Source organism: Chlorocebus sabaeus, chromosome 7, assembly GCF_047675955.1.
Source record: "Chlorocebus sabaeus isolate Y175 chromosome 7, mChlSab1.0.hap1, whole genome shotgun sequence".
In the NCBI taxonomy this organism is placed as follows: domain Eukaryota; kingdom Metazoa; phylum Chordata; class Mammalia; order Primates; family Cercopithecidae; genus Chlorocebus; species Chlorocebus sabaeus.
This window is the reverse complement of record NC_132910.1, coordinates 103435220-103461739: the sequence shown is the minus strand read 5'-3', so window position 1 is coordinate 103461739 and position 26520 is coordinate 103435220. Positions and strand designations below refer to the sequence as shown.

The window sequence follows — 26520 nt, the reverse complement described above, 5'->3', positions numbered from 1 at the left end:
TTGCCAAACATTTGCCTCCAGCCTGGGATTCAACAATGTTTTAATAACATTTAATAATATTTTAATAGGGCATAAATGGTAAAATGGAGAGAACTCCCAAGCCCTGGGCCTGCTCTCTTGCACGTGTGTGTCACAGCTGCAGAAACATGTGCTTGTACAGGAATAATTACCACCCCAACTCAGTACTAGCGGGTCTTGGAGCCCGTGGTCTATTCATATGCTCGGCAAGTGTTTAATTAATAGTTCTCTCTCTGTTGTTTTCTAATCAATCACCCAGTTTTGAGCGTGTCTATTTTCTCCTGCTGTTTGTTCCGTATTGTCACCTATGGTGCAAAAAGCATATTTTATCAAGAGTTGACTTAATTGCCAGTTTAAAACATTAAAGTGCATACTGTAAATCCATTAACAAACTGATCATTACATGAATCACCAAACTATTTCTTGTGGATAATAACTGAGATAAACAGTGACTAATGACACTGAAAAGCAGCAATGCATTAAAGAAAAAATTAACAACTATGTCAGGGGCTAAGGAATTCCAGTCACCTCATATGTCTGCACCAACCAGATCACTGAAGACAAACGACGGGAAGTGGTGACTCAGATGGTAATCTGCAGGGAAAGGTTTAGAGATGAGATGTGTCTGATGCCTCAACACTACCCCTCTCTCCATCTGTCTGTCTCTCTTGGCACCACGATTATGAAACTGCTTTCTGAATGCTTAGTCCCTAAACCTAAACCAAGGGAAGGACCTCCAACAGAACACCCAACACACGCTAATCTCCCCTGGATACTAGACATGACCTTTCTGTATTGTTTTGATTGGATAGGATTTCCACCATTATTCTATTTCAGTTCAGTCCTGTTTTGTTTGTTGTCTGAGAACTTGATTGTCAAGTAAGAAGGAAGGAAGGTGAGATGCAGACTCACCCCTACCTCCACCCTCAGAGCATATTCTCCTTTGGAAATGGACCTTGAAAAGATCATTTCTCTCTGGGGAAGCAGGACATAACCTTCAGGTGTGGGTGTGGCATCCACCTCTATCTGGCTTGGGCCTTGGTGGGAGGAAGGCATTCAAGTGTGCAGAAAGGAGAATGGGCCTGGCTGGAGAGATGTGGTCTGGCAGCTTTTTGATGATGCAGTTGTCCCTGCTGTCTGGGCCTGCACTATCCAACACAGCAGCCACGAGCCACTTGGAGTTATTAAAATGTTATAAAAATTCAATAAAATTTAAAATTCCATCAGCACTAGCCTCATTTCAAATGCTCAGTGACCAATGTGGCTGATGGCTACTGTATTGGACAGCACAGGCTTGGAACATTTCCATCAGGGCAGAAAGTTCTAAAGGACAGCTTGTCCCTAGGCTCTACGCAGCCCCGGAGCCTCACCTGGGGGATAAGCAAAATCACAGAGTGAGAATGCTTGTGGTCCAGGACCCCTCCCAGTCCCAAACACCGAATGACATCTGAGCAAGGGACTCTGTTGCCCCGGGGTCGGTTTCAAAAGCTGGAGGCCGAGACTCCAAAGGGCTGGAGAGGCGTGCTAACAGAATCAGTGCTTGAACAGCAACTTCTCTTTTGCAATCCTTGCTGGTCTGACAGGCTCCTGCAGAATTACATCACTTCCTAAAAAACAGGCAAACACCTCTCCTTCAAGTCAGCACCGACCCAAACAAGCAGGAAACAGGAAATGTTCACGTTTCAGGGAGGCTGCAACCCGGCGCAGCATCCTGAGCGCGCCTCCGCCGAGGCGAGCGGACATGCAGGCTCCCCGCGCAGCCCTGGTCTTCGCCCTGGTGATCGCGCTCATTCCGGTCGGCCGGGGTAAGCCGTCTCCACTTCCCACTCCTGGGAAGGAGGATCGCAAAAGCTGGTAGGGTGCCCAAGGCTACAGAACTCTGCCGGGGAGGGTGACACCCGGAAAATCTAATCCTTTCTGTGAAAGAAGTGGAGAAAATTAGAACTCCCTTTTTTGGGAGGTGGGATGGAGGGAGGACTTCGCTTTCCCTGCAGCTGTCTAATCTGGCTCCAGCTCTCTCACTTCATTTACCCTCTTTCGGTCTTTGTCTTCCAGGATATGTGCGTCCCTGTAATTTACCAGCCTTAATGAGCATATTAAGAAAACCATAAACTTTTTGGCAGTTTATGTAAAAAAAAAAAAAAAAAAAAAAAAAAAAGCTTCAATCTGCTGAAACAGAGACATGATTAATTTGCTTTTAATAGTGTGGGCTGAGAAGTCTGCTGGTTCCAAAATCTCCTGGAAAAACTGAGGTGTGAAAATTGACTATTAGAAAGCATACTAAAGAAACGACATAAACTTAAAAAAAAAAAAAAAAGGAAACGGGAAATTATCCAAAGAGCTACCAAAGAGCTATGTGTTAGGGTACCCCCTCTAACACATCAAGTAAGGTCTTTCATCTACTTTTATTGCTCCTTGTTACTTTTACAGATTTTTTTTTTTTTTTTGCATTGACTGTTACTAATGAAGATTTGTTTGAAAAAGTAGTATGATTGGAGCCAATCAAAGGTATTGGGAAAAACAAAATACTGAATCTCATTATTATGGGCTAAAAGCAACAACTGAGACTTGCCAGTTTCTGCAACAAGCACAAGCACCCTCAGTTGCCTCTCTTGTTGACTCGCCCTTGGGCAAATACATTCGCTGCTCTTTGTTTCTGTCAATGACACTGGCTGCTTTTAGTGTAGGGCAGTATTTCAAGCAAAAGGAAAGTTCTCAAGCTACAGTTCTTTAGATAGAATGAAGGACATCAACCACGACCTAACAGATGTGACAACTTCCTGGAGGTCAGCAGCCAGCAGCCAGCCACCCCACCCCATCAATTTCTCTCCAGGCATCTGAATAGAAAACGAAGTGGAAGGCAAACCATTCCAGCTGAAAAGATGTCTGGTTGAAATTGAGTTTAGTGTTCAGAGTGGGTTTGGAAGTTGATGTGTTGTTTTATGCCCAGTGTTTTGAAGCTGGAAGGAACTTGAAGGTGATGCAGCTCAAACCATATTGGGCATACAGGTGAAGAAACGGAGGTGGAAAAAGGGAGATGTCTGGGTCTTGCTGCTAGTCAGCTCTACTGGCTTCTACTCCAGGGTTCTTTGAGCTCCCCCATGCGACCCCCCCCCCGCCCCCCCCAGGGAACCAATCCCTGTCTCTGTCAAGAGTTCTGGAACCTTTCCTAGTAGGACATCAGGGGAGCAAAGCCTAGCCATCCTCCTTCCACCTCTTCTATTGCGCAACACTGCCACAGGTGCCTCACACACTCCCTTAATAATAATTCATCTTGCCTGAACTTTTTCTTAGCTTCTAAAAAATGATTGCATCCTAGTGTCTGCAATTCAGGAGATGCAAAAGGAGAATCCGAAGAGACTCGGTTAAAGTTCCCTTTCTGACAGCTGAATCTGATCGTGCACATCTTCCCCTTAAGGACCCCTCACTTATGCCTCTTCACTTGTTCCTCGTTTTTGCCCCTTAGACTCTCACTGCAACCTCCCTCCCAGTGGCACCTGCTTCCGGGTGTCTTTCCACTCCATGGCTCTTTCCTATGATGAATAAATTCTTTTTCCTACCTAGCGAATTCTTATATCACCTTAAAAGGATCAAACTAAATGTGATCTCCTCCTTGATGTCTCCTTTCTCTGCCCCTTCCCTGCAGTTCTACTTGTACCTGCTGCTGGGCCCCCATAGACCTAAACTTCTGCTAATCACTTTGAACCATAATTGTGTCCATGCCTCCCAACTGGCTGTGAACAACTCCAGGGAAAATCCTCTGTAGTTCATCTTTGACTTTCCAAAATCCTGTAAGGGTTCAGCATAAATTAGAAAATAATTGTTGATGAATATGAAAATCATCCCTAGAATGGATATGAGGCTGATTACAAAAAAAAAAAAAAAAAAAAAAAAAAAAAAAAAAAAAAAACCTGATAGCTCCTGAAAACAGGTAGTGTTGGAATGTAAAGAGAAGTCAAAGATGAGAAGTTGCATTTCAGTAGAGTGCAGGGATTGCCTAAATGATCCAACATGCTAATTGGGCCCTGCCGGGATTCCCAATGTCTTAAAAATGCCCACTTGCAAAAAGCTGTTTAATGAAAGCTATGACTTTGAGATGATTAGTCATGGAAAAGGTGATTTTAAATTAAAGATTTTAAAAATTAATTAATGTACACTACTTTTAGCTAATAGCGCCTGAGGCTTCAGGAGATGAGTTACTTTCTAGGTGTCACAGGTGTATTTCCTTGAATACTTCAAAAAATACCTGGGGATGTTTGTTAGAAGAATCCAACCTACTGAACGGCCTGGTGCTTTGTCTGTGAGCATACTCTGAGATGCATCCCAAATTAAGCCTTTATTAACAACAAGCAGGCAACGTGAGATAATATCTGCAGTTGCATGAGACCAGCACTGTTACCTCTGAGTCAGCGACCTCTTCTTTTATATAGATAGATAGCCTGACAGAGAATTGAGTTCTACCCCAAGAGAAATAATTCACTTGGAAGTCACCAGGAGAGAAATAAGAAAGCAGCTTTCCTGGGACTCTAATCAAATGGGTGAGCATAGTTAAAGGAAAGCTTGGGCCTGGGTGTCTTGGCCAGTGTAGGATCCTAAGAAAGTTCAAACTCAAGGAGAGATTCTGCTCATGGAGTGAAGAGGGGCAGGGGGTCCCCCATCTCTGTTCTTTATGCCCTGTCAGTGTCAGCTTAACACTACCAGAAAACCAAAAGCAACTTCCTAAATACCAAAAGCATGGGATTTATTAGTTGCTACAAGCAGAATTGTTGCAGAAGGGAGAGCTAAAGGGCATGAGGCAGAAACAAGGTTGCTGTGACTGTTTTGGTGGCCCAACAGAGAGGAATGGGAGATTTTCTGGGCTGGTTCAGAAGAATAAGAACTACATAAGTATTGGATGAATCTTGGCAAGGAGAGAAAGAATAGAAGAAAATACTAGCTATGTAAGTAAGGCTACACACTCTGACACTGTAGTATCTCATATCTCATTTCAATGAACATGGCTGACATCTGCTATTTCCTGGGACAGTCCCAATTTCAAGTATTAAGAGCAATGGTAGCTAACATATATAGAACTCATTACAATTCAGACACTGTTCTAGACGCTACATACACTAACTCATTTAATTCTCAGAACAACCTTCTAAGGTGGGCACTATTATCCCTGTTTTTACATTTGAGAAAACTGAGGCACAGAGAGGCTAAGTGACTTGCCCAAGGTCACACAGCTAATTAGTGGATCTAAGTAAGATTCTGCCTCAGGAGTCCACACTCTAACCATACTCCATACGCCTCTGGGTTTCCAGGCTCTGCCAGGCTACTCGTCTAGTTTTGGGTTTAGAAAATTGTGGTTGTTGAAACTTTCCAGCTGTAGGTGCAGCACAGAACTCTTGGCTAGGCTTTACGGTTGCTGCATGTCAATTATAGAGCTGCATTTGTTTGCACTGGGTCAGAGACTGGCTGACAGGAAGAGGAATTATGAGAGTTGGGTTAAAACTCAGACTGCTGAGGAAGAAGGGAGGGGCTGAAAGAGGTGCAGAGTGAGCACAAGAGAATCTGGGGATTAGTGTATTTAAGACTAGAAGCAGGAAAAACAGAATGTTGAAGCCACTGGGTTAGACGCTTCAGGGTGTGGGAACCAGACAGAGGAAGAACAGCCTTATGTCAGGCAGTCACTGTGGGAGAGCGCTACTGAGAACTGGCCATTAGGACCAAATACTCTCAGGGACTCCCCCCCCCAAAAAAACAGAGTGGATGAGCTTTAAAGTCCTTCTGTGTCTCAAATTTGGAATCCCAGGAAACCATAAAGATATTGACTGGGATGGGCTCAGTTTTGTAATGAAACAATGCAACTTGCAACTTGCCTATTCGTATGTAGTTTGTACCACTCTCACATGCTGGCAAAGACATGGAGAGACAGGAACTCTGCACTACTGGTCTGAGGGGAGATTAGTGCAATCACCTGGATCACCTTGTCTATCTATCTTGATGGTCGATCCATCTATTGGGCTTTTAATTTTAATCATCATTATTTGGCATTTCTAGAAAATTTGTTCTTTTTTTTTTGAGACAGAGTTTTACTCTTGTTGCCCAGGCTGGAGTGCAATGGCGCCATCTTGGCTCACTGCAACCTCTGCCTCCCGGGTCCAAGCGATTCTCCTGCGTCAGCCTCCCAAGTAGCTGGGATTACAGGCGTGCGCCACCACACACGGCTAGTTTTGTATTTTTAGTAGAGATGGGGTTTCTCCCTGTTGGTTGGGCTGGTGATCTGCCCTCCTCGGCCTCCCAAAGTGCTAGGATTACAGGCATGAGCCACCGTGCCTGGCCTATGTGTTCTTTTTTTATACACATTGTGCTTTGGGTTTTTTTTCCCTTGTGTTATTTATTCCTCCTTTTATGTCATTATTTTAAACATCTTACTATCTATTTAGTAACTTTTAGCTAAAGTTTGTGTAGACATAATCTTGCTGCTTGTCATATCTGTTGCCTCACATTCATTTTTTTTTTTTTTTTTTTTTTTTGAGATGGAGTCTCGCTCTACTGCCCAGGCTGGAGTGCAGTGGTGTGATCTCGGCTCACCGCAACCTCTGCTTCCTGGGTTCAAGCTGATTCTCCCACTTCAGCCTCCCCAGTAGCTGGGATTACAGATGCATGCCACCACACTGGCTGATTTTTGTATTTTTAGTACAGACAGGGTTTCACCATGTTGGCCAGGGTGGTCTTGAACTCCTGACTTCAGGTGATCCACTCACCTCAGCCTCCCAAAGTGCTGGGATTACAGGCATGAACCACCACGCCTGGCCTTGCCTCCTATTCTTGATGGAAATCCTGGGGGTCCTGAGAGCAGAACCTGATACACCAAGGATGGCTCACCCTGCTTAATAGAACCCCAAATTATCTGATCCCATTACCAAGCTACTATAAAGTGCTCTAAGCCCCAATTCTTTTTGAATATAATCCCAGCTTTGTCATCACAAACTAGGATTTGGAAGAAACTGAGACAGGGGTGTGCTTACAGGAGCCCATGACTGAACCTCAGTAATTCCCAGCCTTGAATGGGAAGTGGCAGGCATCAGAGGTCAGCTTCCAAGAGCTGCAGGAGGAAGCAACAAAACCTCCATGAAGGGGTAAGCTGGCAGACCAGAGCCGGCAGTGGAGCTAAGTCAGGTGCCAGAAGTAGGTAACCAAGGAGACTGAACTGATTGCCCTCAAGAAAGAAGAAAGGAGTAGAGCAATCCAAATTGAAAATCAGAGGAGGGCCCAGGTTCCACAGGTGTCAGGAGGATGGCAAGATCAGCCTGGGGTAGCTGACCTGACTCTGAACTTTGCCAAAGTCATTTCAGTGACTTTTTTTTTTTCTTATATCGTGGTCTGAAGTTTTAGCTTTAACTCTTGATCCAGTGAATGGACAGGAGCTCCCTGAAAACATTATATAGCCTGATATCTCCCTGGGTCCACACTTTTGTTGAGGAAATCCCCACTGGTAGATATAACTCTGAATTTCAACTTCCTCTATAAGCACTTAAAAATATATATATTTCCTGAGACCTAGGCATTTTCTTGCTTTCTTGAGATTTCTTTATGCAGTTAAAAGATTGCTTTTTTATATTTTATTCAGCATTTCTAGGTGTTGCACATTGGGAGAATTTTTAGGTTACCACGTTTATCAGATTATATGAAAAGGGAAATTTTTCTCTACAACCATTCTGGAGAATAATTTGGAAATATTACATAAGCAGAATATGTTCATGCTCCACAATCCCAAGAACTGACTCCTAGCTCACTCACAAATGTGCAGTCAAAAGATATGGCTGAGGTTGTCGATGATAACATTGTTTGTAAAAATGAAAAACAAAACAAAATGAAAGCAACCTAAATGTCTATCAACAAAAGGAAAAATAAAATTCAGTATAGTCACAGGATGAGTAGAACAGAACAAGTAAAATTAATGAAGTCCAGCCAGACGTATCAAGGTGAATCAGTCTCAAAAGTCATGTTGATATATGCATCAAATGTATCAAAAGTCATGTTCAGGAAAAAGTCAGTAAAAGATTATTATGCTGCCAGGCATGGTGGCTCACCACTGTAATCCCAGCACTTTGGGAGGCAGAGGCAGGTGGATCACTTGAGGTCAGGTGTTCGAGACTAGCTTTACCAATGTGGTGAAATTCCGTCTCTACTAAAAATACAAAAATTAGCTGGGTGTGGTGGTGCACGCCTGTAGTCCCAGCTACTCGGGAGGCTGAGGCAGAATTGCTTGAATCTGGGAGGCGGAGTTTGCAGTGAGCTGAGATTGTGCCACTTCACTCCAGCCTGGGCAATAGAGTGAGATTCTGTCTCAAAACAAATAAAGAAGTAAATAAAATTATTATGCAGAAGCGGGGTGGGAAAAAAAAGAAAAAATATATTATTATGCATAGAATAATTATATTTATTTAAACATTTTTAAACATCCAAAATTATGCTATATATTGCTTAGGGATATAGACATGTTTGAAAAGTGGGAATGATACACAGTAACTTTAGGAAAATCATTACTGATGAATGAGGAAGAGAAATGAGATCAGGGAGGGGCATAATGGGGGCTTCAATTATATCCAAAATATTGTTTCTGTCAGCAAAAACATGGTAGTCCAGGGCTCAGTAAACTAAGACCCATGGGCCAAACCCAGCCAGCTTCCTTTATTTCCAAGTCCTTGAGCTAAGATTGATTTTTACATCTGTAAATGCTTATATCTTTAATGTTTACATAAATAAGTGCTTTCCTAATAGCTGGTATTTGCCTCTTGGTCCGCAAAATCGAAAATGTTTACTCTCTAGCCTTTTAAGAGAAAGTCTGCCAACCTCTGCTCTTGTCAATATGAAAAAATTTAAGATAATTAGAGGATGAATGCCTTGTTATTTGTTAAATCATTCTCTATTCTTTTCAGTAGGTATACTTTCATAATGAAAAATAATGAGAGAGCCTGTGAGTTCTTCTCGCTCTCCTCCATCTTTCTTTTTCACATCTCCCAGCCTCTTTGAAGATGGTCAACACACCCTCATTTTCTCACATTCCATTCATTTCTCAATCCTCTGCCATGTGGCTACTTGTGTCAGGTACAGATTTCAAATTGCTCTGTCTCCATCACCAGTGCCTCCTAAAAGCTAAACCCAAAAGACCCATTTCTGTGCTTATTTTATGTTTTTCTGCATAACACTTGTCCTAATTAATCAGTGATTGCAGCTCTCTTATCCTTGATCTTCATGATGCTCTTTTCTTCTGGGTCTCCTACTGTGACTCTGATTGCTTCTTTCCAGTGTTTGGTTATGGATCTTTCTCTACCACCTGCTCATTTCATGTCAATGTTCTGTTCTTTTCTCACTCCTTACACCAGTCCTGGGTCATGACAACCCCCTTTTTTTTTTTAAGGGTTTCACTTTGTCACCCAGGCTGTATAGTACAGTGGCATGATCTTGGATTCAAGCCTCTGGGTTCAAGCAATCCTCCCACCTCAGCCTCCTGAGTAGCTGGGACTACAGGCGCATGCCACTACGCTCAGCTAATTTTTGCTTTTTTTTTGTAGGATAGGGTCTCTCTATGTTGCTCAGCTGGTCTTGAACTTTTGGGCTCAAGCCATCCTCCCACTTAGGCCTCCCAAAGTGCTGGGATTATAGGCGTGAGACACTGAGCCCAGCCACACCCACTTTCATCTCACTCCTGGGTTGAGGATTCCCAAATAACCACCTCCAGCCAGACCTATCTGCCCAACTCTAGACCTGTATTTTCATCACCAGGTTTCCCTGGACGTGTCACAGAGACCTTAAACTCAGTTCCAAAACAATACTCATTCTTTGCTCCCTGCCAGTTCAGATTCTTGTGGGCTCTCACCTAGGCTATTTTATTAACTTCTTAACCAGTCTTCTTGCCTCTACTCTCATCTCCAACCCATTTTCACATAACTTCCAGAGTAGTCGTTCTGTAATAAAAATGGAATCATTTCCTCCTGTACTCATCCCTCAATGGTTCTTCATCTCCTTGAGATAGAGTCCAACCCCCTTGGCATCATTACAAGCTAATGAGGAGCTGGTCTTAAGTTCCTTTCCTGCTTTACATTTGCTACGTCCTGCTTCCCACCGTGAGTCCTATAATACAGCCACTTGAGTGTGCCAAGCTCTGTCAGGCCACTGAGTCTTTCTGTATGCTGTGCCCTCAACTGTAATGCCTTTCTCTTCCCTCTTTGCTTGAAGAACTCCCAAGGTTCAATTGACTGGTCCACTCCCCTGCATCAAATACCTGAGTACCCCTTAGCCCCAAATGCAATGAATGTCCTCCTCTCCCATGTGCTCATGAGACTTTGTATACAAACACATGATGGCTTTTATTAATCTGTATTATAATTACTGATTTGCATGCCATTGTCCCTACTTAACTGCCACTTCCCTGGGAGACAGAAGCTGGTCTCATTCACTTTCACATGCCAAAGCTTAGAATGGCGACTTGCACGTTAATAGTCACACAACAAAAGGGTAGTGGCTGACTCAATGAATGCATAAACAACATGAAATGTATCATATGCCCCAATATTTACTTGTATTTATGAGGATCTTATAATCATTTAAATAATAAAATCAAAATATAGCAATACTTGGATAAATGTTATTTTTAGTTAACTCAGTTTTATAATTTTATTCCAGAATATTGGCTAACTATCCCAAATCTTTGATTTATTTAGTTAGTTATTTTATTTTATTTTTATTTTTTGAGACGGAGTCTTGCTCTGTTGCCCAGGCTGGAGTGTAGTGGTGCTGCTCCTGCAACCTCCAACTTCCAGGTTCATGCGATTCTTCTACCTCAGCCTCCCGAGTAGTTGGGATTACAGGCATCTGCCACCAAGCCCTGCTCATTTTTTTGTATTTTCAGTAGAGACGGGGTTGTATCATGTTGGCCAGGCTGGTCTCGAACTCCTGATCTCAAGTAATCCACCCTCTTCGGCCTCCCAAAGTGCTGGGATTACAGATTACAAGCATAAGCCACTGCACCCAGCCTCCCAAATCTTTTAATGTATGAACAGTTCACTTCTGTCCCTTGAAACCAAAACAATGATTGCACTCCACCCCTGCCAGCCTTCCTGGAGAGAATACTATGTAGCTGCAGAGAAAATGTTTTTACCCACCTTCTGAAAATACTAACACAAGTTCAGACCCAGAAAAATACACATTAAGTGGCAAAATTATTTACAGAAAGGACACACAGTTACAAGCAATTTGGGGAGACATTTGAAAGGAAAACAAAGGAAATACAAGTTCCATAGATACTTAACTTCAAGCCAGTAAGAGCTGATTTGATAACTTTAAAAATAACTAAACTTTGCGTAACATAAAACTCATGGGAAAATCTACTTCAGTAGTTGAGGAAAACACAGAAATATTTCTTAAGTAATTAAAGAAGGTGCTTAACAGAAGAGTTACCTAACAGAACAGTATTCCGGTCGTTGTTCTGGCTTCTTTTCCTTAAAACCAATAAATCTAGTTTGTTTTTGAATTTTTTTCTGTGTTTCATATGAGTTAAAACCATCATTGTTATTTTCTACTTCACACTACATTATAATTTTCAGAAATGGGATTCCAATGGTTGCCAAGGCTTGCTGACATGTTATTGTCATTCCCTGACAACACTAAATTCATTCATTTAAAAATTGATTTATTCTTTTCTAAGACTTATACTTGTTTGCTTATTTGTTTATGATTAAGATTGCCAAATTTAGCAAATAAAAATATAGGACAACCAGTTAAATGTGAATTTCAGATAAGCAATGCTTTTCTTTAGTATAAGGATGTCCTTTACAATTTAGTATAAATATTTAGTACAAATATTACACGGGACATACTAATACTAAAAATGTTTCATTGTTTATCTGATACTCAAATTTAACTAGGCATCCTGTATTTTATCCAGTAATTTTATTTGGGATTGTGATTATCTTTTATCAAGCAAAGACCATCTCTGTGTTGGTTCTGGTTCATCACTAATGTCATAGATATGTTGGTTATGTAGAGCTACATGTTAGAATTATACTTAGGCTGAGTTCTAGATCAACCATTCAAATAAAAAGAGACCATTTCTGAAAAAAAATACTGATAATTACATAGAATAAAACCAGGAATTCAAGAGTAGATCAACTTTTAAAAAATCTATGAATGTAATCACATTAACAACTATGTTAGGAAAAAATAGTAAGTTTGTATTAATAAATGCACAAGAGAGGTTGACAAAGAGAGTGAGACTAGCACCACATCAATAGCTCCAGCCACGATACTAAAATTCAAAGTGCTTGAGCATTGGAGACTGTTCAGGATGGAAAGACAGGATTGATTCTCTTTGAAGGTAAAATAGGACCAGAAGCCCAGCGGCTTTAGGGACCTGTTCAGGGTTTAGCTGATTCAAGGAAATGAGATGCATGATTCTGCTCCCTTCACACAGCACTTCAAAACCTCAGCAACTTGTTTCCTTCTTCAGCCTCTTGTAGGAAAGCACCAAACGCTGTTGCTCCTGTGCTCCTGCTTAGGCTGGCGATGGGGACTCTGGTGCACATCCTCTCCCTGTTGTTCCTCCTTCACTCTTGGTGGCAACCAAGCCCCTGGGGTGGGAGCCCAAAGTGTTCCCTGGTTTCCTGTTCTTTAACTTATCAAGCACTCACCTACCAGTTATTATTTTGTTTGTCTCTGTCTTCCAGTTTTTCTCTCTGGCAATGCTGAGCTGGTGCTGAGCTGAGCAAGGAGTGGGATGCCCATGAACCCCAGGAAACAGCCCCTCACCTGTGGAAAGGGGTGGCGGTGTCTTCCCACCCTGTCTCAGAGGCCAGGGAGACGGCAGATGTCTTGAGGCAAGGGCATGGCTGGGAGTGTCTGTTTTCAAGTTACTCTTTTCAATTGCAATTTTGAAATTGGCCCTTGAAAAGAAGAAATATAATAAAATAAATAGAAATAAAATAAAAATAGGGAAGTATTCAGTTTGGCAATAACTATCATTTAACAATCCTTTTTTTTTTTTTTTTTTTCTCATTTCAAAGCACTTTCATGTCGTTTATCTCATTTATGGTATGAAGAACTTTTTTAAGGTTTTAAAATGTATTTGTATTCTGTCTCATAAAAATACACATTCTTTAAAACTGCCAGGTGCTACAGGCCACTGTAGGAATCCAGTGTATAAAAAGATAGTCAGGTGGTCAAACATGCAGCTTCCCCAAGTGAGTGACTTTAAACCAGAAACAGCTTTAGGACCTGAGCAAATCTGATTAAATGTGAGCAAGCTTTCTCTTAAAAAGACATCAAAATAAAAGTTGAAAATGAAAAAGACATCGGAACATTGTGGGTCTCGCCATTGTAAAACATGTGTTAATCTGATAGTAAATTACAATTGCAGGTGTGCTTCTCAATTTAAGGAGGTAAAAATACAACACAGCCTCACAAGTAATTTCCCAGAGCAGACTACTGGCTGAAAGTGTTTTACCAGACAACCTCCTCAAAACTAGAAAAAAGCATCCTTTCTTTATATTCGTTTGATGAAAGGCATCATCACCTCTAGTTATCGGGTGGCTGAAGAGAAAAAGTGCACAAAACACAGGCATTGCTTGATGATCTCAAATACCTTCCTGTACTTACAAGCTGCCATTAACCTTCAATGCTTCTGCCTTGTATCTGTTCAACCACCTATTTATTCTGTCCATATCTTCTCAAGTAAATTAGTCAGGAAAAAAAACATATTAGGTGAAAACTTTCACTTAATAAAATTGGCAAATATGCAGAACAACTGAGCTTGTAAGAAAACAGCAATCCCTCCTCTCCTTGAATCCTGCTCCCAGAGAGAATCAAGTCACCTGACCTTCACATGGGGGCAAATGTGTGAATCACCCTCATTGCTCCTGCCAAAAAAACTATAAACATGAAATTTCATCATTTAGGATGCATAAGTTGTTATTAAGCAATTCCTGCATTCCCTAGTATGTTTGAAAAATTTAGATAGCTTTTTGAGAGAAAACCACTTTAGATTTCTGTTTCTTTGTGACTAGAGATACACCGCGTATGTATGACTGAAAGGAAGTTGTTAGGGGAAGGAGGAGATCAAACTCTGGAGAAAAACGTGAGAGCGTGACTGGCAATTTCACCACAGACCCAACAGGCCTATTAGACATTACCTTCAGTCATTCCTTCCACACACAGCAGATGGGGTTGCAGGTGCTGGGGATACGTTCTAAACAGTGAAGGAGACAGATGGCAGACAAGCACACAAATGAAGTAATTCCAGATAATAAACAATAAGTTAGTATCATTTGGAAATGAAGTAAACTAGAGAAAAGTGCAGAGCACTTCAGAGCAGCATCTGTAGTCCATGAACATCAGTGTCCTCATAGCACTGTCTGCAGTCCATGAGCAATGGTGTCCCAGCGCCATGTCTGCAGTCCACGAGCAATGGTGTCCCATCACCACCATCTATGGTCTGTGAGCATTGGTGTCCCAGCACCACTGTCTGTGGTCCATGATCAATAGTGTCCCAGTGGTGTCATCCATCCACTTGCAGTTAGTGTCTCTATGCAAACACAGTCAGCCTCCCACAGCCAGGCTGTGTCCTGAAGAGTCTGGCATGGTTATTCTCATTTTAGTTCCATTCTGTTCCTGACCACATCACAATCAGATTCCACAGATGCTAAACAATTGATTTTTAAAAAGAGATCAACTGAAGAGTTAAACTATTTAATGGTGCATACTCCATTAATGTTGTTCCCAAAGGCTTCTGTGTAGGGTTCTCTAATCACATTTAAAACTAGTGAGGACTGTCTTCATGAACAATAGCAAATTAAAATAAAGTCCCCTCAATTATTATTTAACTCAGTAATTCTCAACCTAACATACATACTTACTGCAGTTATTTGGGGAGATTTTAAGAAATACTGTTACCCAGGCCAACCCCCCAGATATTCTCAAATAACTAATTTAGTTAGGGCTTAAAAACTTCCCAGGTGATGCTGATGCACAGTAAATGTAGAGAACAACAACAGGTGTGACTGATAATTAGACACAACTAAATGAGATGTTTGAGCAACTTCAACCGGTATGACCTGCAGACCAGCAGCATCAGCACAACCTAATTACTTGCTAAAAATGCAAATTCTGGTAGGGCTTAGTGGCTCATGCCTGTAATCCTAGCACTTTGGGAGGCTGAAGCAGGAGGATTGCTTGAGACCATTAGTTTGAGGCCAGCCTGGGTAACAAAGCGAGACTCCCTGTCTCTACAGATAATACAAAAATTAGTCAGGCGTGGTGGCGCACGTCTGTAGTCCCACCTACTTGGTGGGCTGAGGTGAGAGGATTGCTTGAGCCCAGGAGTGCAAGGCTGCAGTGAGCCATGTTCATACCACTGCACTCCAGGATGGGCAACCGAGTGAGACCCTGTCTCAAAAAAAAAAAGCAAATTCTTGGGCCCCCTTCCAGACCTATTACATCAGAAAGTATAAGACTATGCCCAGCAGTCTGTGCTTTAAGAACCCCTGTAGGTGTTTCCAATACACACTGAGGTTTGAGGACCACTGGCTTAAAGCACCAACCAAAGCTATTGCTGATAGTTGTTCTATTAGCAATAACATTTTCTGGATATGCAGGGTTTAAACCCTGGCATGCATCTCTCTAATTCAGACTTATTCGGGAAGGTTTGATGGTCACAGTAGTCTCTCAGTGTGTCCTAGCTAGACTATTCCAGGTTCTTGAGACTTCAGTGATGATTTTTAAGCTGCTGTGTTCTGGTGATAGAGTTGGCAGCTGCTAGGCAAGCCTTTGGCATCCAACTCCTTGACCTCTGATTCTTCTCAAATTCACCAAGGAGCATGGAGAACAAGACAGGGAATGATTTGGTATGGCTCAGGGGAGGCCAGAAGTGGGCAGGGTCTGGAGAAGTGAGTCTCAACTTCAGCTGCATCCTGGAGCCACAAGGAAAACTGTAAAAATTTTTGAGGCCTGGGTTCTACCCCTAAATATTTTGATTGATTGATATTTAGAACAGGGTCTTGCTCTGTTACCCAGGCTAGAGTGCAGTGGTGTGATCATAGCTCACACAGCCTTGGACTGGACTCAAGTGATCCTCCTACTTTGGCCTCCCTAGAAGCTGTACCCTCAGGTATTTTGATGTAATAAGTTTGGGGGATGGTGTGGGCATCAGGTTATTGGAAGATGCCTCAGTGATTCTATGTGCAGACTAGGCTGAGAACCACTGTAAGACTTCTTGGTTTGTTTTTCTCTCCTCCTTCTAACGTTAATCAGGCTCTTCATTGTATACCGAGGTACAGGAGAGAATGAAAAGGAGTCAGGCTTTTAGGTTTGCTTTCTTGATCATCCTGAAATTCAAACTTGTCAGTTACTCCACAAAGCAGGGAAGAGTTGGAAGCCTTGACATCTGACATGTTTTCTTTCATTTCACCGTCTTAACTATAAAATTGTTTAAATAATTGGTGCGTGGAGTTCACATAATTGACAAATGAAAGAATGGGGCATCTGACTGTGGTCCAACATACTTCATGACATCCTGAGTTTAGTAGCATTCTCTTGTCATTGTTTTATTTCACATTGTATTGTTAGTGTGACAGTCTTTCAGTCAGTTTATAATACTTTCTTCTTCTTCTAACTTTAAAACCTAGAGCTTGGTTGCACTGTTTTAAAACATATTTTTGTGTTAATCAAGCTTTTTAAAAAATTTTTACTTTAAGTTCCAGTGTGCAGGTTTGTTACATAGGTATATGTGTGCCATGGCGGTTTGCTGCACCTATCAACCCATCATATAGGTTTTAAGCCCCGCATACATTAGATATTTGTCCTAATGCTCTCCCTCCCCTTGCACCCCAACCCCTGACAGGCCCCAGTGTGTGATGTTCCCCTCCATGTGTCCATGTGTTCTCATTGTTCAACTCCCACTTATGAGTGAGAACATTTGATGTTTGGTTTTCTGTTCCTGTGTTAGTTTGCTGAGAATGATGGCTTCCAGCTTCACCCATGTCCCTGCAAAGGGCATGATCTCATTCTTTTTCATGGTTGCATAGTATTCCATGGTGTATATGTAACACATTTTCTTTATCCAGTCTATCACTGATGGGCATTTGGGTTGGTTCCATGTCTTTGCTATTGTAAATAGCGCACATACGTGTTGGTTGCACATTTGTTTAACTTTCAGAAAAAGAGAAGTTAGCTAGTTTGCTTCCCTGAGAAGCAGAGTCATTTCCATTTAGTGATGATGCCCTGAGCAGAGATAATGGGGACGTTGTGCTGCCCAGCTGTTGGGGCTGCCAGGCGTTACCTCAAACATTTCTTCCCACTTACAAGGATTTCCCCAGACATCCTCACCAGATGTGTGAAAGATGAGTCCCAGATGTGTTTGCGTGAATATTGTCAGTATTTGTAAGCGACTCTGTACACTGTGCAGTTCATTATCGAGTGATCTTAAGATTTTTGGATTAACAATAAAATGAAGTATTGCAGCTTAGTTTCATCATTCACATGACTGACCACTTCCATGATCTCTTTAAAATGCTACATTATCTGAGCACAAAGAAAGATAAATGGTGAAACGGAGGGAGACTTCCTCAGAGAGTTTGTGTTGGGGTCACTTGAGATGACTGTGACTTGGCCACCTAACAGGAGGGACTTCTGCCAAATCTGCAGCTTATGAGGCCACCAGCCTCGGCCCTCATACCCCGTGATCACGCCCATGCAGGGCGTGAAGTCACACAAGACTGATCTTCACACACCTTTCTGCTTCTAACCTGTTGTCTTCCTTATTTCTTCTCTTCTATTCTTTTGCTTGTTAATGCCTCTCTCTTTGCCCTCTCACTCTATGTCCTATCCCTGTCTTCTGCAGCTTTGCTAGTTTTACCTCTAGCCCCACCTCTTTTACCCTGAAATATGCCCAAATTTAGATAAGGAAGTAAAGCAGCAGTAAAATGAGGAAGTTATACCAGGCAGATTAACCTTCTAGGGAACAGCAGAGAAACAGGCAAGTACAGAGATGGGGGAAAGAGAACAGGTGATGGATGAAGAAAATAACAAGGACACAAATACCTGGCCTGTGTGTGGTGCTTTATGGCTCCTAAAGCATTTTCACAGTTCTTATTTTATTTACTTTCATACAAACGCTATGGGCTAGACAGAGCAGAAGGCCTACTTTTTTGACTGTTAGGAAATGGAGAATTAGAGAGGGAAGGAATTCTTCCTAGACCCCAAGGGTGCAGAGGGCAGCAGCCAGTCTCAAGCCCAGCTATTCTGAATTCATATCCTGTCTTCCTTCCGCGATGCCATGGTTACGTCCTTGGAGTCCTGGAACACAGCACAGGAAGTACCCCTGCATGTTCTGGAGGGTTCATCTCCAGACTTATGTCCTGAAAGAGAGTTCTGCCTTCCTTCACGGTGGCTGGACTCCCAAGGTTGTAAAAGGTCACTTTCACCCAAGAAGCCCAGGATGCCGCCCGCAGGAACTCTCCGTGGGTGATGATGGGCCTTAGTGTTTCTTTAAAAAGGCTGTAGCCCCACAAGGGGTGTGTGAGGCTGTACAGTGGTTTTAGGGGGCCTCATGTGCACTGGATGAAGAGTGGTTATTAACCCATAGGCCACGGGAGGGACACCTGTCATGTTTTTGGGGAAAATCCCTCAAGCTGCCCTCTGCATCCATACTTTTATGGCCTTTGGCACCTCCTCTGTTTTCCACCTTGTCATTGTACACTTCTGATTTTCTACCTAACTCTTACTCTTGTCACCTTGGCAACCCGCTCCTGGCTGCTGATCTGATTCTATGGCTCATCTTTGTTTGCCAGTCCCCCTTCTGATGACATCTGATTCCTCCCTGCACACACTCTTGGAACCGGTCCCCAGTGTTTTCAACTTCTCTCCCTTTGACATCCCAGACTCCCTGCACCCTCGGTTCTTCCCTTAGTTTCTGCCAATTCTCATTATGTGAAAACTGGAATACTAGGGTTGTCTTAGAGAATTTTTCAGATCAGACCACCAAGAGTAGTTTGATGCTGTGCCCCCTTACCCTGCACCTAACACCCTCTCATGTTCTCCCCATTTTTAGATACACTGTAGAACGTGCTTGCCTGCGTGCAAACTGAAGGATGAACAGAGAGGTTTATTGCAGTGTTATTGGAAACACAATAGAACCTAAATCTCTATCAATAGGAATAGATTATAATACATTCAAATAATGGGGGAAAAAAGCTCTCTATACAGCCGTGGAATGATCTTCAAGATAAAATTTTAAGTGAAAAAAGCAAGGGGCAGAAAGTATATAAATTGTGCTACCATTTGTGTTCAAAAGAGAAAACAGGAAACAACACTTATACTTGTATATACATAGAGTTTCTCTCAAAGGAGCAGAAACGGTGGTTACTTCTGGGGAAGGAAACTGAGTAGCTTGGGGAAAGGATGGTAGTGAAGCTTCCTTTCTGAACTAAGCACCATGTGCAGATTACCTATTCAAAAACTTTACTTAAAAACAAGGTAGACACTTTGGAATCAATAGAGATGTGGAAATAGGTGGGACCTTGGGGATCACTCCTTAGTTGTACAGATTAGAGCATTAAGTCATTAAGGGAAAAGTAAATTGTCCAAATTCTATAAGTACGAAGTGGCAGAGCTATGTCCAGACCCTCATCTGTTATTTGTCACCTATGCTTGAGGAAATGCACCTTTAAAACCCAATAGAAATTAACAATGTAAATGACAGGATTGCACCCCAGGGCAAGACATTCAAGATTCAGTTTCTTCATCTGTAAAATGTGGACAATAAAGTTGTGAAGATTGAATTAGATAGCACATGTTTATCCTAGTAGCTAGCATTCAATACATCCCAGTTACTGTTATTTATTATTTTGAAGCTATCTTAGAGTTGGGGAGAGAAAGAGAGAGAGAGAGAGAGAGAGAGAGAGAGAGAGAGAGAGAGGAGAGAGAACAAGAACAATCCCTTGATTCTCATTTATTTAAATAGCCACTGGAGAATCTGAGAGAGCAAATGATGCTTAATGCAGGAAACATTCGTGAGGGCATGTGGGAGGGGGGCATTGCAGAGAGAACTTTCAGCCTCTTTAACTCCACCTTCCACCACCAAGGGCCACCTGTGAACAGCATTGTCTTATGCTGAAAAGTAAATGTACACAGGCCAGGACCATCTGGTATGCTTCTCTCCATTTCTCTTTTATTCTCGATTGTCTAGATGTCCCCATTATTCTTGTTAGCTTGTTTCCTTTCCTATTTTCTCTCTTCCCGGGGCCACGGGTCAAATGGTGACTAAGAGTGCAAAGTGTTCTTCTGGGAACTTGGTTCACCTTCCTCAGAGAGGCGCTGAAAAGACCCTGTGCTTCTGGGCAGCTTGGCAGGGAGCGCATCTGAGCTGACGAGCCTTAGCAAGAGCCCCAGTAAAGCCGAGGTTTCTGGGAACCCTTTCCTCTGTCCTGCCTTGTGCCAGAAAGCCACCTCCTAGGATAGGCGGAGGAATGGGAGCAGGAGGTTCCCTCTCATTCACCACTTTACGCCAAACTTTACAATTTGCAAGCATCGCACTCCTCCCTGAGGGAGGGACAACACAGTGTGGGGTTATAAGCTCTGGTTCTGCCGTCGGCCCCCTGGTTTCAAATCATCACTCCTCCATGTGAGCTCTGTGATCTTGGGCAAGTTGTGTAACCCCTTTGCCCTAGTGTCTATCTGAACAAATGGTGAGGACAAGATGAGATAATCCGGGTACAAGGCAGAGCACAGAGATTGGTTCTTAGTAAATTCTCAAAAAAAGGTGCTGAAATATACAGTATTCATAGAAGTAACCAAAAGAAGTAAAGTGAGGGGGGACGGAGTCTGGATACTCAAGGAAGGTTCACTGCCCTCTACGTATAAGGATTATCACCACCAGCTGCACCAACCACCAACCCCATTCCCCACCTCACACCCAACCTCATCCTACCCATATGTACCAGTCTTCACTGGCTGAGGTGACCAGCGAAAGATGCTGTTTGATCTGGCCGCAGTAGTTCTCCAAGCAGAATCATTTTAATGAGGAGGTTTTCTGGAAGACAAATGCCCTTTACTAGTCCAGGTTGATACATGACATATCAAAGGCTTTAACATATATGTGAATACATTATTGACTCACCCAATTTAAAAGACATATACAGTAGTCCCCCCTTATCCACAGTTTTGTTTTTCATGGTTTCAGTTACCCATGGTCAACCGTGGCCAAAGATAGTATAGTACAATAAGACATTTTGAGAAAGAGATCACATGCACATACTTTTATTATAGTATATTGTTGTAATTGTTCTATTTATTGCTAGTTATTGTTCATTGCTTAATGGGCCTAATTTACAAAATTAAACTTTATCATAGGTATGTTTAGGAAAAAACACAGTGTATGTGGGGTTCAGTTCTACCCATAATTTCAGGCATCTTCTGGGGCCTTGAAACATGTTGCCCTTGGATAATGGGGGACTACTGTAAATGTAGGACAAAGCCGCTTAACTCAGAAGGCAGAGATCAATAAGTGGTAGATTTTTATTGATACATAATATTTTACATCCTTATAGGGCACATGTGCATTTTTTGTTACATGGATAGAATCTATAATGATCAAGTCAGTGTATTTGGGGTAGCCATCACTTTGAGTATTTATCATTTCTGTGTGCTGAGAACATTTCAAGTCCTGTCTTCTAGCTACTTTGAAATATAAAATATATTATTGTTAACTACAGTCATCCTACTCTACTATTGAGCATTATAACTTACACTGTCTATCTAACTGTATGTTTCTACCCATTAACCACCCTCTCTTCTTCCCCTGCTCTTACCCACACACCCTTCCCAGCCTCTGGTATTTATAATTCTACTCTCTACCTTCACAAGATCAACTTTTTTAGCTACCACATATGAGCAAGAACATAAGGTATTTGTCTTTCTGTGCCTGTCTTATTTTACTTAAAATAATGACCTCCAGCTCGATCTATGTTTCAGCGTAAGACATGATTTCATTCTTTTTTATGACTGAATAGTATTCCATTGTGTATATACACCACATTTTCTTTATCCATTCATCCTCTGATAGATACTTCAGTTGATTTCATATCTTGGCTATTGTGAATAGTGCTGCAATGAACGTGCGAGTGCAATTATTCCTTTGATATATTGATTTATTTTCCTTTGGATAAATATCCCGTAGTGAGATTGCGGATTGTGTGGTAGTTCTATTGTTAGTTTTTTGAGAAATTGCCATACTGTTTTCCATAGTGGCTGTACTAATTTACATTCCCACCAACAGTGTGTAAGAGTTCCCTTATCTCTGCATTCTTGCCAGCATCTACTGCTTCTGCCTTTTCAACAATAACCTTTTCTTTTCTTTTCTTTTGAGATGGAATCTTACTCTGTCACCCAGGCTGGAGTGCAGTGATGTGATCTCAGTTCACTGCAACCTCTAGCTCCTGGGTTGAAGTGATCCTCCTGCCTCAGCCTCCCAAGTAGCTGGAACTACAGATGTGTGCCACCATGCCCAGCTAGTTTTTATATTTTTAGTAGAGCTAAAAATTTTGTATTTTTAGCTGTCCAGGCTGGTCTCAAACTCCTGACTTCAGGTGATCCTCCTGCCTTGACCTCCAAAAATGCTGAGATTATAGGTATAAGCCACTGTGCCCAAAAATAACCATTCAATGAGATAATAGCTCATCATAGTATTGTTTATTTTTTGTTTGTTTGTTTTTAGTCTATTTCATTTAGTTCTGCTCTGATCTTTATTATTTCTTTCCTTCTACTAATTTTGGATTTGATTTGCTCTTGCTTTTCTAGTTCCTTGAGATGCATCACTAGATTGTCTACTTAAAATCTTTCTACTTCTTTGATGTAGGTAGTTACTATAAACTTACCTCTGAGCACTGCTTTTGCTGTATACCATAGGTTTTAGTATGGTGTGTTTCCATTTTTATTTGTTTCAAGCCTTTTTAAAAAATTTCCTATTTAATTTCCATGTACTTGTACGGTCTCTAAAGTTCTTCTTGTTATTGACTTGTAGTTTTATTCCATTGTGGTCTGAGAAGATATTTGATATGATATCAATTTTTAAAAATGTGTTGAGCTTGTTTTGTGTTCTAACATTGTTTATCCTGGAAAATGTTCCATGTGTTGATGAGAAGAATGTATATTCTGGCACTGTTCGATGAAATGTTCTGTAAATGTTCTTTTAGGTCCATTTGGTGTAAGGTGCCATTTAAATCCAATGTTTCTTTATTATTGTTTTTTTTTTTTTTTTTTATCTAGACGATCTGTTTAATGCTAAGAGTGGGTGTTCTATTTCTCAACTCTTGTATTAGACTCTACCTGTCCCTTTAGATCTAATAATATTTGCTTTATATATCTGGGTGCTCCCAATGTTAGGTGCATATATGTTTAGAATTGCTATATTCTCTTGCTGAATGTATCACTTTGTTATTATATAATGACCTTTTTGTCTATTTCTTCCGTTTTTGACTTGAAGTCTGTTTTATTTGACATAAGTATAGCTAGTCATGCTTGCTTTTGGCTTCTGTTTGTATGGAATATCTTTTCCCATCCCTTTACTTTCAGTCTATGTGTATCTTTATAGGCGAGATGAGTTTTTTGTAGGCAGCATGTAGTTGTGTTGTGTCTGTGTGTTTTTAAAATCATTCAGCCAGTCTGTATCTTTTAAGTGGACAGTTTAATCCATTGACAGTTAAGATTATTATTTATATATCAGGGCTCCTTCCTCTCATTTTATTAATTGATTTATGATTGTTTTGTCTATCCACTGTTCCTTTCTTTCTCTCTTATTTGTCTTTATTATGGTTTGGTGGCTTTCTGTAGTGGTAACATTTTAGTCTTTTCCTTGTGTGTGTGTTTGCTCTACCAGTGGGTTTTGTATTTTCACATGTTTTCATGATGATAGGTATTGTACTTTTGCTTCTCAGTGGACTCACTTAAGCATTTCTTTTAGGGCCAGTCTAGTGGTAATGAATTCCCTCAGCTTTTGTATGTCTGGGAAAGACTTTGTTTTTCCTTTGTTTTTGAAGGATAACTTTGCAGGGTATAGAATCCTTGGATGACAACGTTTTTGTTGTTGTTTTGTTTTCTTTCAGTCCTTTGAATATATCATCCCATTCTCTCCTGGCCTATAAGATTTCTGTGGAGAAATTAACTGTTAGTCTGACAGGGGTTCCTTTATAGGTGACTACATGCTTTTCTCTTGCTAATTTTAGATTCTTTCTTTGTCTTTGATGTTTGACAATTTGACTGTAATGTGCTGTGGAGAAGTCCTTTGTTGAATTGTATCTATTTGGAGAATTCTGGGCTTCCTATATCTGGATGTCTAAATCTCTTGCTAGACTTGGGAAGTTTCATCTATTGTTTCATTAAATAGGTCTTCTTTTTCTTTTCTTTTCTTTTTTTTTAAGGCAGGATCTGGCTCTGTTGCTAAGGCTGAAGTACAGTGGCACAATCTCAGCTCACTGCAACCTCTGCCTCCAGGGCTCAGACGATCCTCCTGCCTTAGCCTCCTGAGTAGCTGGAATTACAGGAGCATGCCACGACACCCAGCTAATTTTTGTATTTTTAGTAGAGATGGGATTTTGCCATGTTGCCCAGGCTGGCCTTGAACTCATGAGCTCAAGCAGTCTTCCCTCCTCGGCCTCCCAAAGTGCTGTGATTAGAGGCATGAGCCACTGCATCTGGCCGTGTTTCATTAAATAGGTTTTCTAACACTCATTTTCTCTTTGCCTTCTTGCTTTATGGTATCCCATATGTCACATAGGCTTTTTGCATTCTTTTTTCTTTATTTTTATCTGACTAGGTTATTTCAAAGGACCTGTCTTCAAATTCTGAGATTCTTCCTTCTGCTTGATTTAGTCTATTGTTGAAGTTTTCAAGTGTATTTTATTTTACGAATTCTTCAGATCCAGAATCTGTTTGGTTCTTTTTTATTATCTCTATCTCTTTGGTGAACTTCTCTCATTCATACCCTGAATTGTTTTCTAATTTGGGTATTGTTTTTCTGTATCCTCTCATGGCTGGAGTGCAATGGCGTGATCTTGGTTCACTGCAACCTCCACCTCCCAGGTTTAAGCGATTCTCCTGCCTCAGCCTCCCAAGTAGCTGGGATTGCAGGCATGCACCACCATGCCTGGCTAATTTTGTATTTTTAGTTGGTCAGGTTGGTCTCGAACTCTTGACCTCAGCTGATCTGCTTGCCTCAGCCTTCCAAAGTGCTGAGATTACAGGCATGAGCCACTGCTCCCGGCCTCTGAATTTACTTTCATAGGGGAGGAAAAAGTTCTCCCCTATGAAAGTAAGGTGTTTCTATGATGTTCGTTAGGTAGAGTGCTTTGGCTTTGATTCTGGGTATGTACATTAGTGTAGTCTCCATATGATTTATTTTGCTGGAACCAGTGTCAGTAGTATCTGTGGCTTCCCCAGCAGATTAGGATATGGTTGTTAGTGGAGGCTGTAGTGAAGTTTTCCTGGGGACTAGGATACCAGATGGGCCAGCCTTCAGGCCCCAGTGGTGACAGAAGTGGGTTGGACATATCTGTCCCTGGGTCCCAAGGCAGCATACACTGGCACTGGTGTTAGTGTGTCCAGGCAGGCTGGTTCTTTGGCCTTCAGGTGTCTTGCTTGGGTGCTAGAAATGGTAGTGGTTAACCAGGCAGGTAGGCAGATTGGTGTGGGTGTTGGCAGGACAACACTCTGGGTCCCAAGTACCTGTGCTGGTGTTGGCAGTGGTTGCAATGGACTGGGCAGGCCACTCCCAGGCCTGTAGCTGGTACATGAGGGTGGATGCCAACTATGATGGTGGCAGCAGAATGGGTAGTCCCAACCGCAGCTCTCTGGGAGGAATGCTGTTATGTCAGTGGTGATGGACTGAACTGGGCTGGGCAATCACCAGGCCCCAAGTGGCACGCTCAAGTACTGCACTGGCAGAGAGCAGGCCTGTGCAGACCTGTTCTTTGACTCTCTGGTGGTGCATGCAGTATCTGGCTATAAAAGGCAGCAGTGAAGCAATCCCCAGGCTGCTGATGGAAAGCTCAGGTGAAGGCAGCAGTGACTACACTGCTGTCCACTACTGCGGAGGATGGGATTGCTTTCGGTGGGAGCAACCATAGGCAGCCAGCTGGGGCAGGGGCATGATTTGCTCATGCTTTGGCCCCAGCAGCAGCAGTTTATAGCAGCAATTAGCTGCGAACAGTGGAGTTTGTCCTTGAGGCACATAAACATGTGTGAGTGCCCCTCTGCTGGCCGGGGATCGGGGGAGGGGCGCTGCCAGTGGCTCCTACCTTGGCCCTGGCAGCAGCAGCCAGCAGCAGTGGTGGCTGCAGGCAGGGGCTCCAGAGACATGGAGATGCAGGGGCTGTTGGGCCCTAGGGCAGGATACAGTCTGGTGGGGGCTGGGCCCTCACAGTGGCACTGTGCTGCAGCCACTAGGGCTCAGGGGCGTGTGAGACTCCGCAT

General features: G+C 42.1%; 1 protein-coding gene across 1 annotated transcript in view; it reads left to right on the top strand.

The window, feature by feature from the left end:
• The first annotated feature begins 1655 nt into the window (after positions 1-1655).
• TMEM154 (transmembrane protein 154) overlaps positions 1656-26520 on the top strand; it is a 54351-nt gene continuing 29486 nt past the window's right edge. Inside the window, exon 1 of the mRNA XM_008000005.3 lies at positions 1656-1823. Within this exon, the coding sequence (XP_007998196.1) occupies positions 1760-1823 (64 nt within the window). The 5' untranslated portion in view covers positions 1656-1759. The remainder of the gene's footprint in view (positions 1824-26520) is intronic.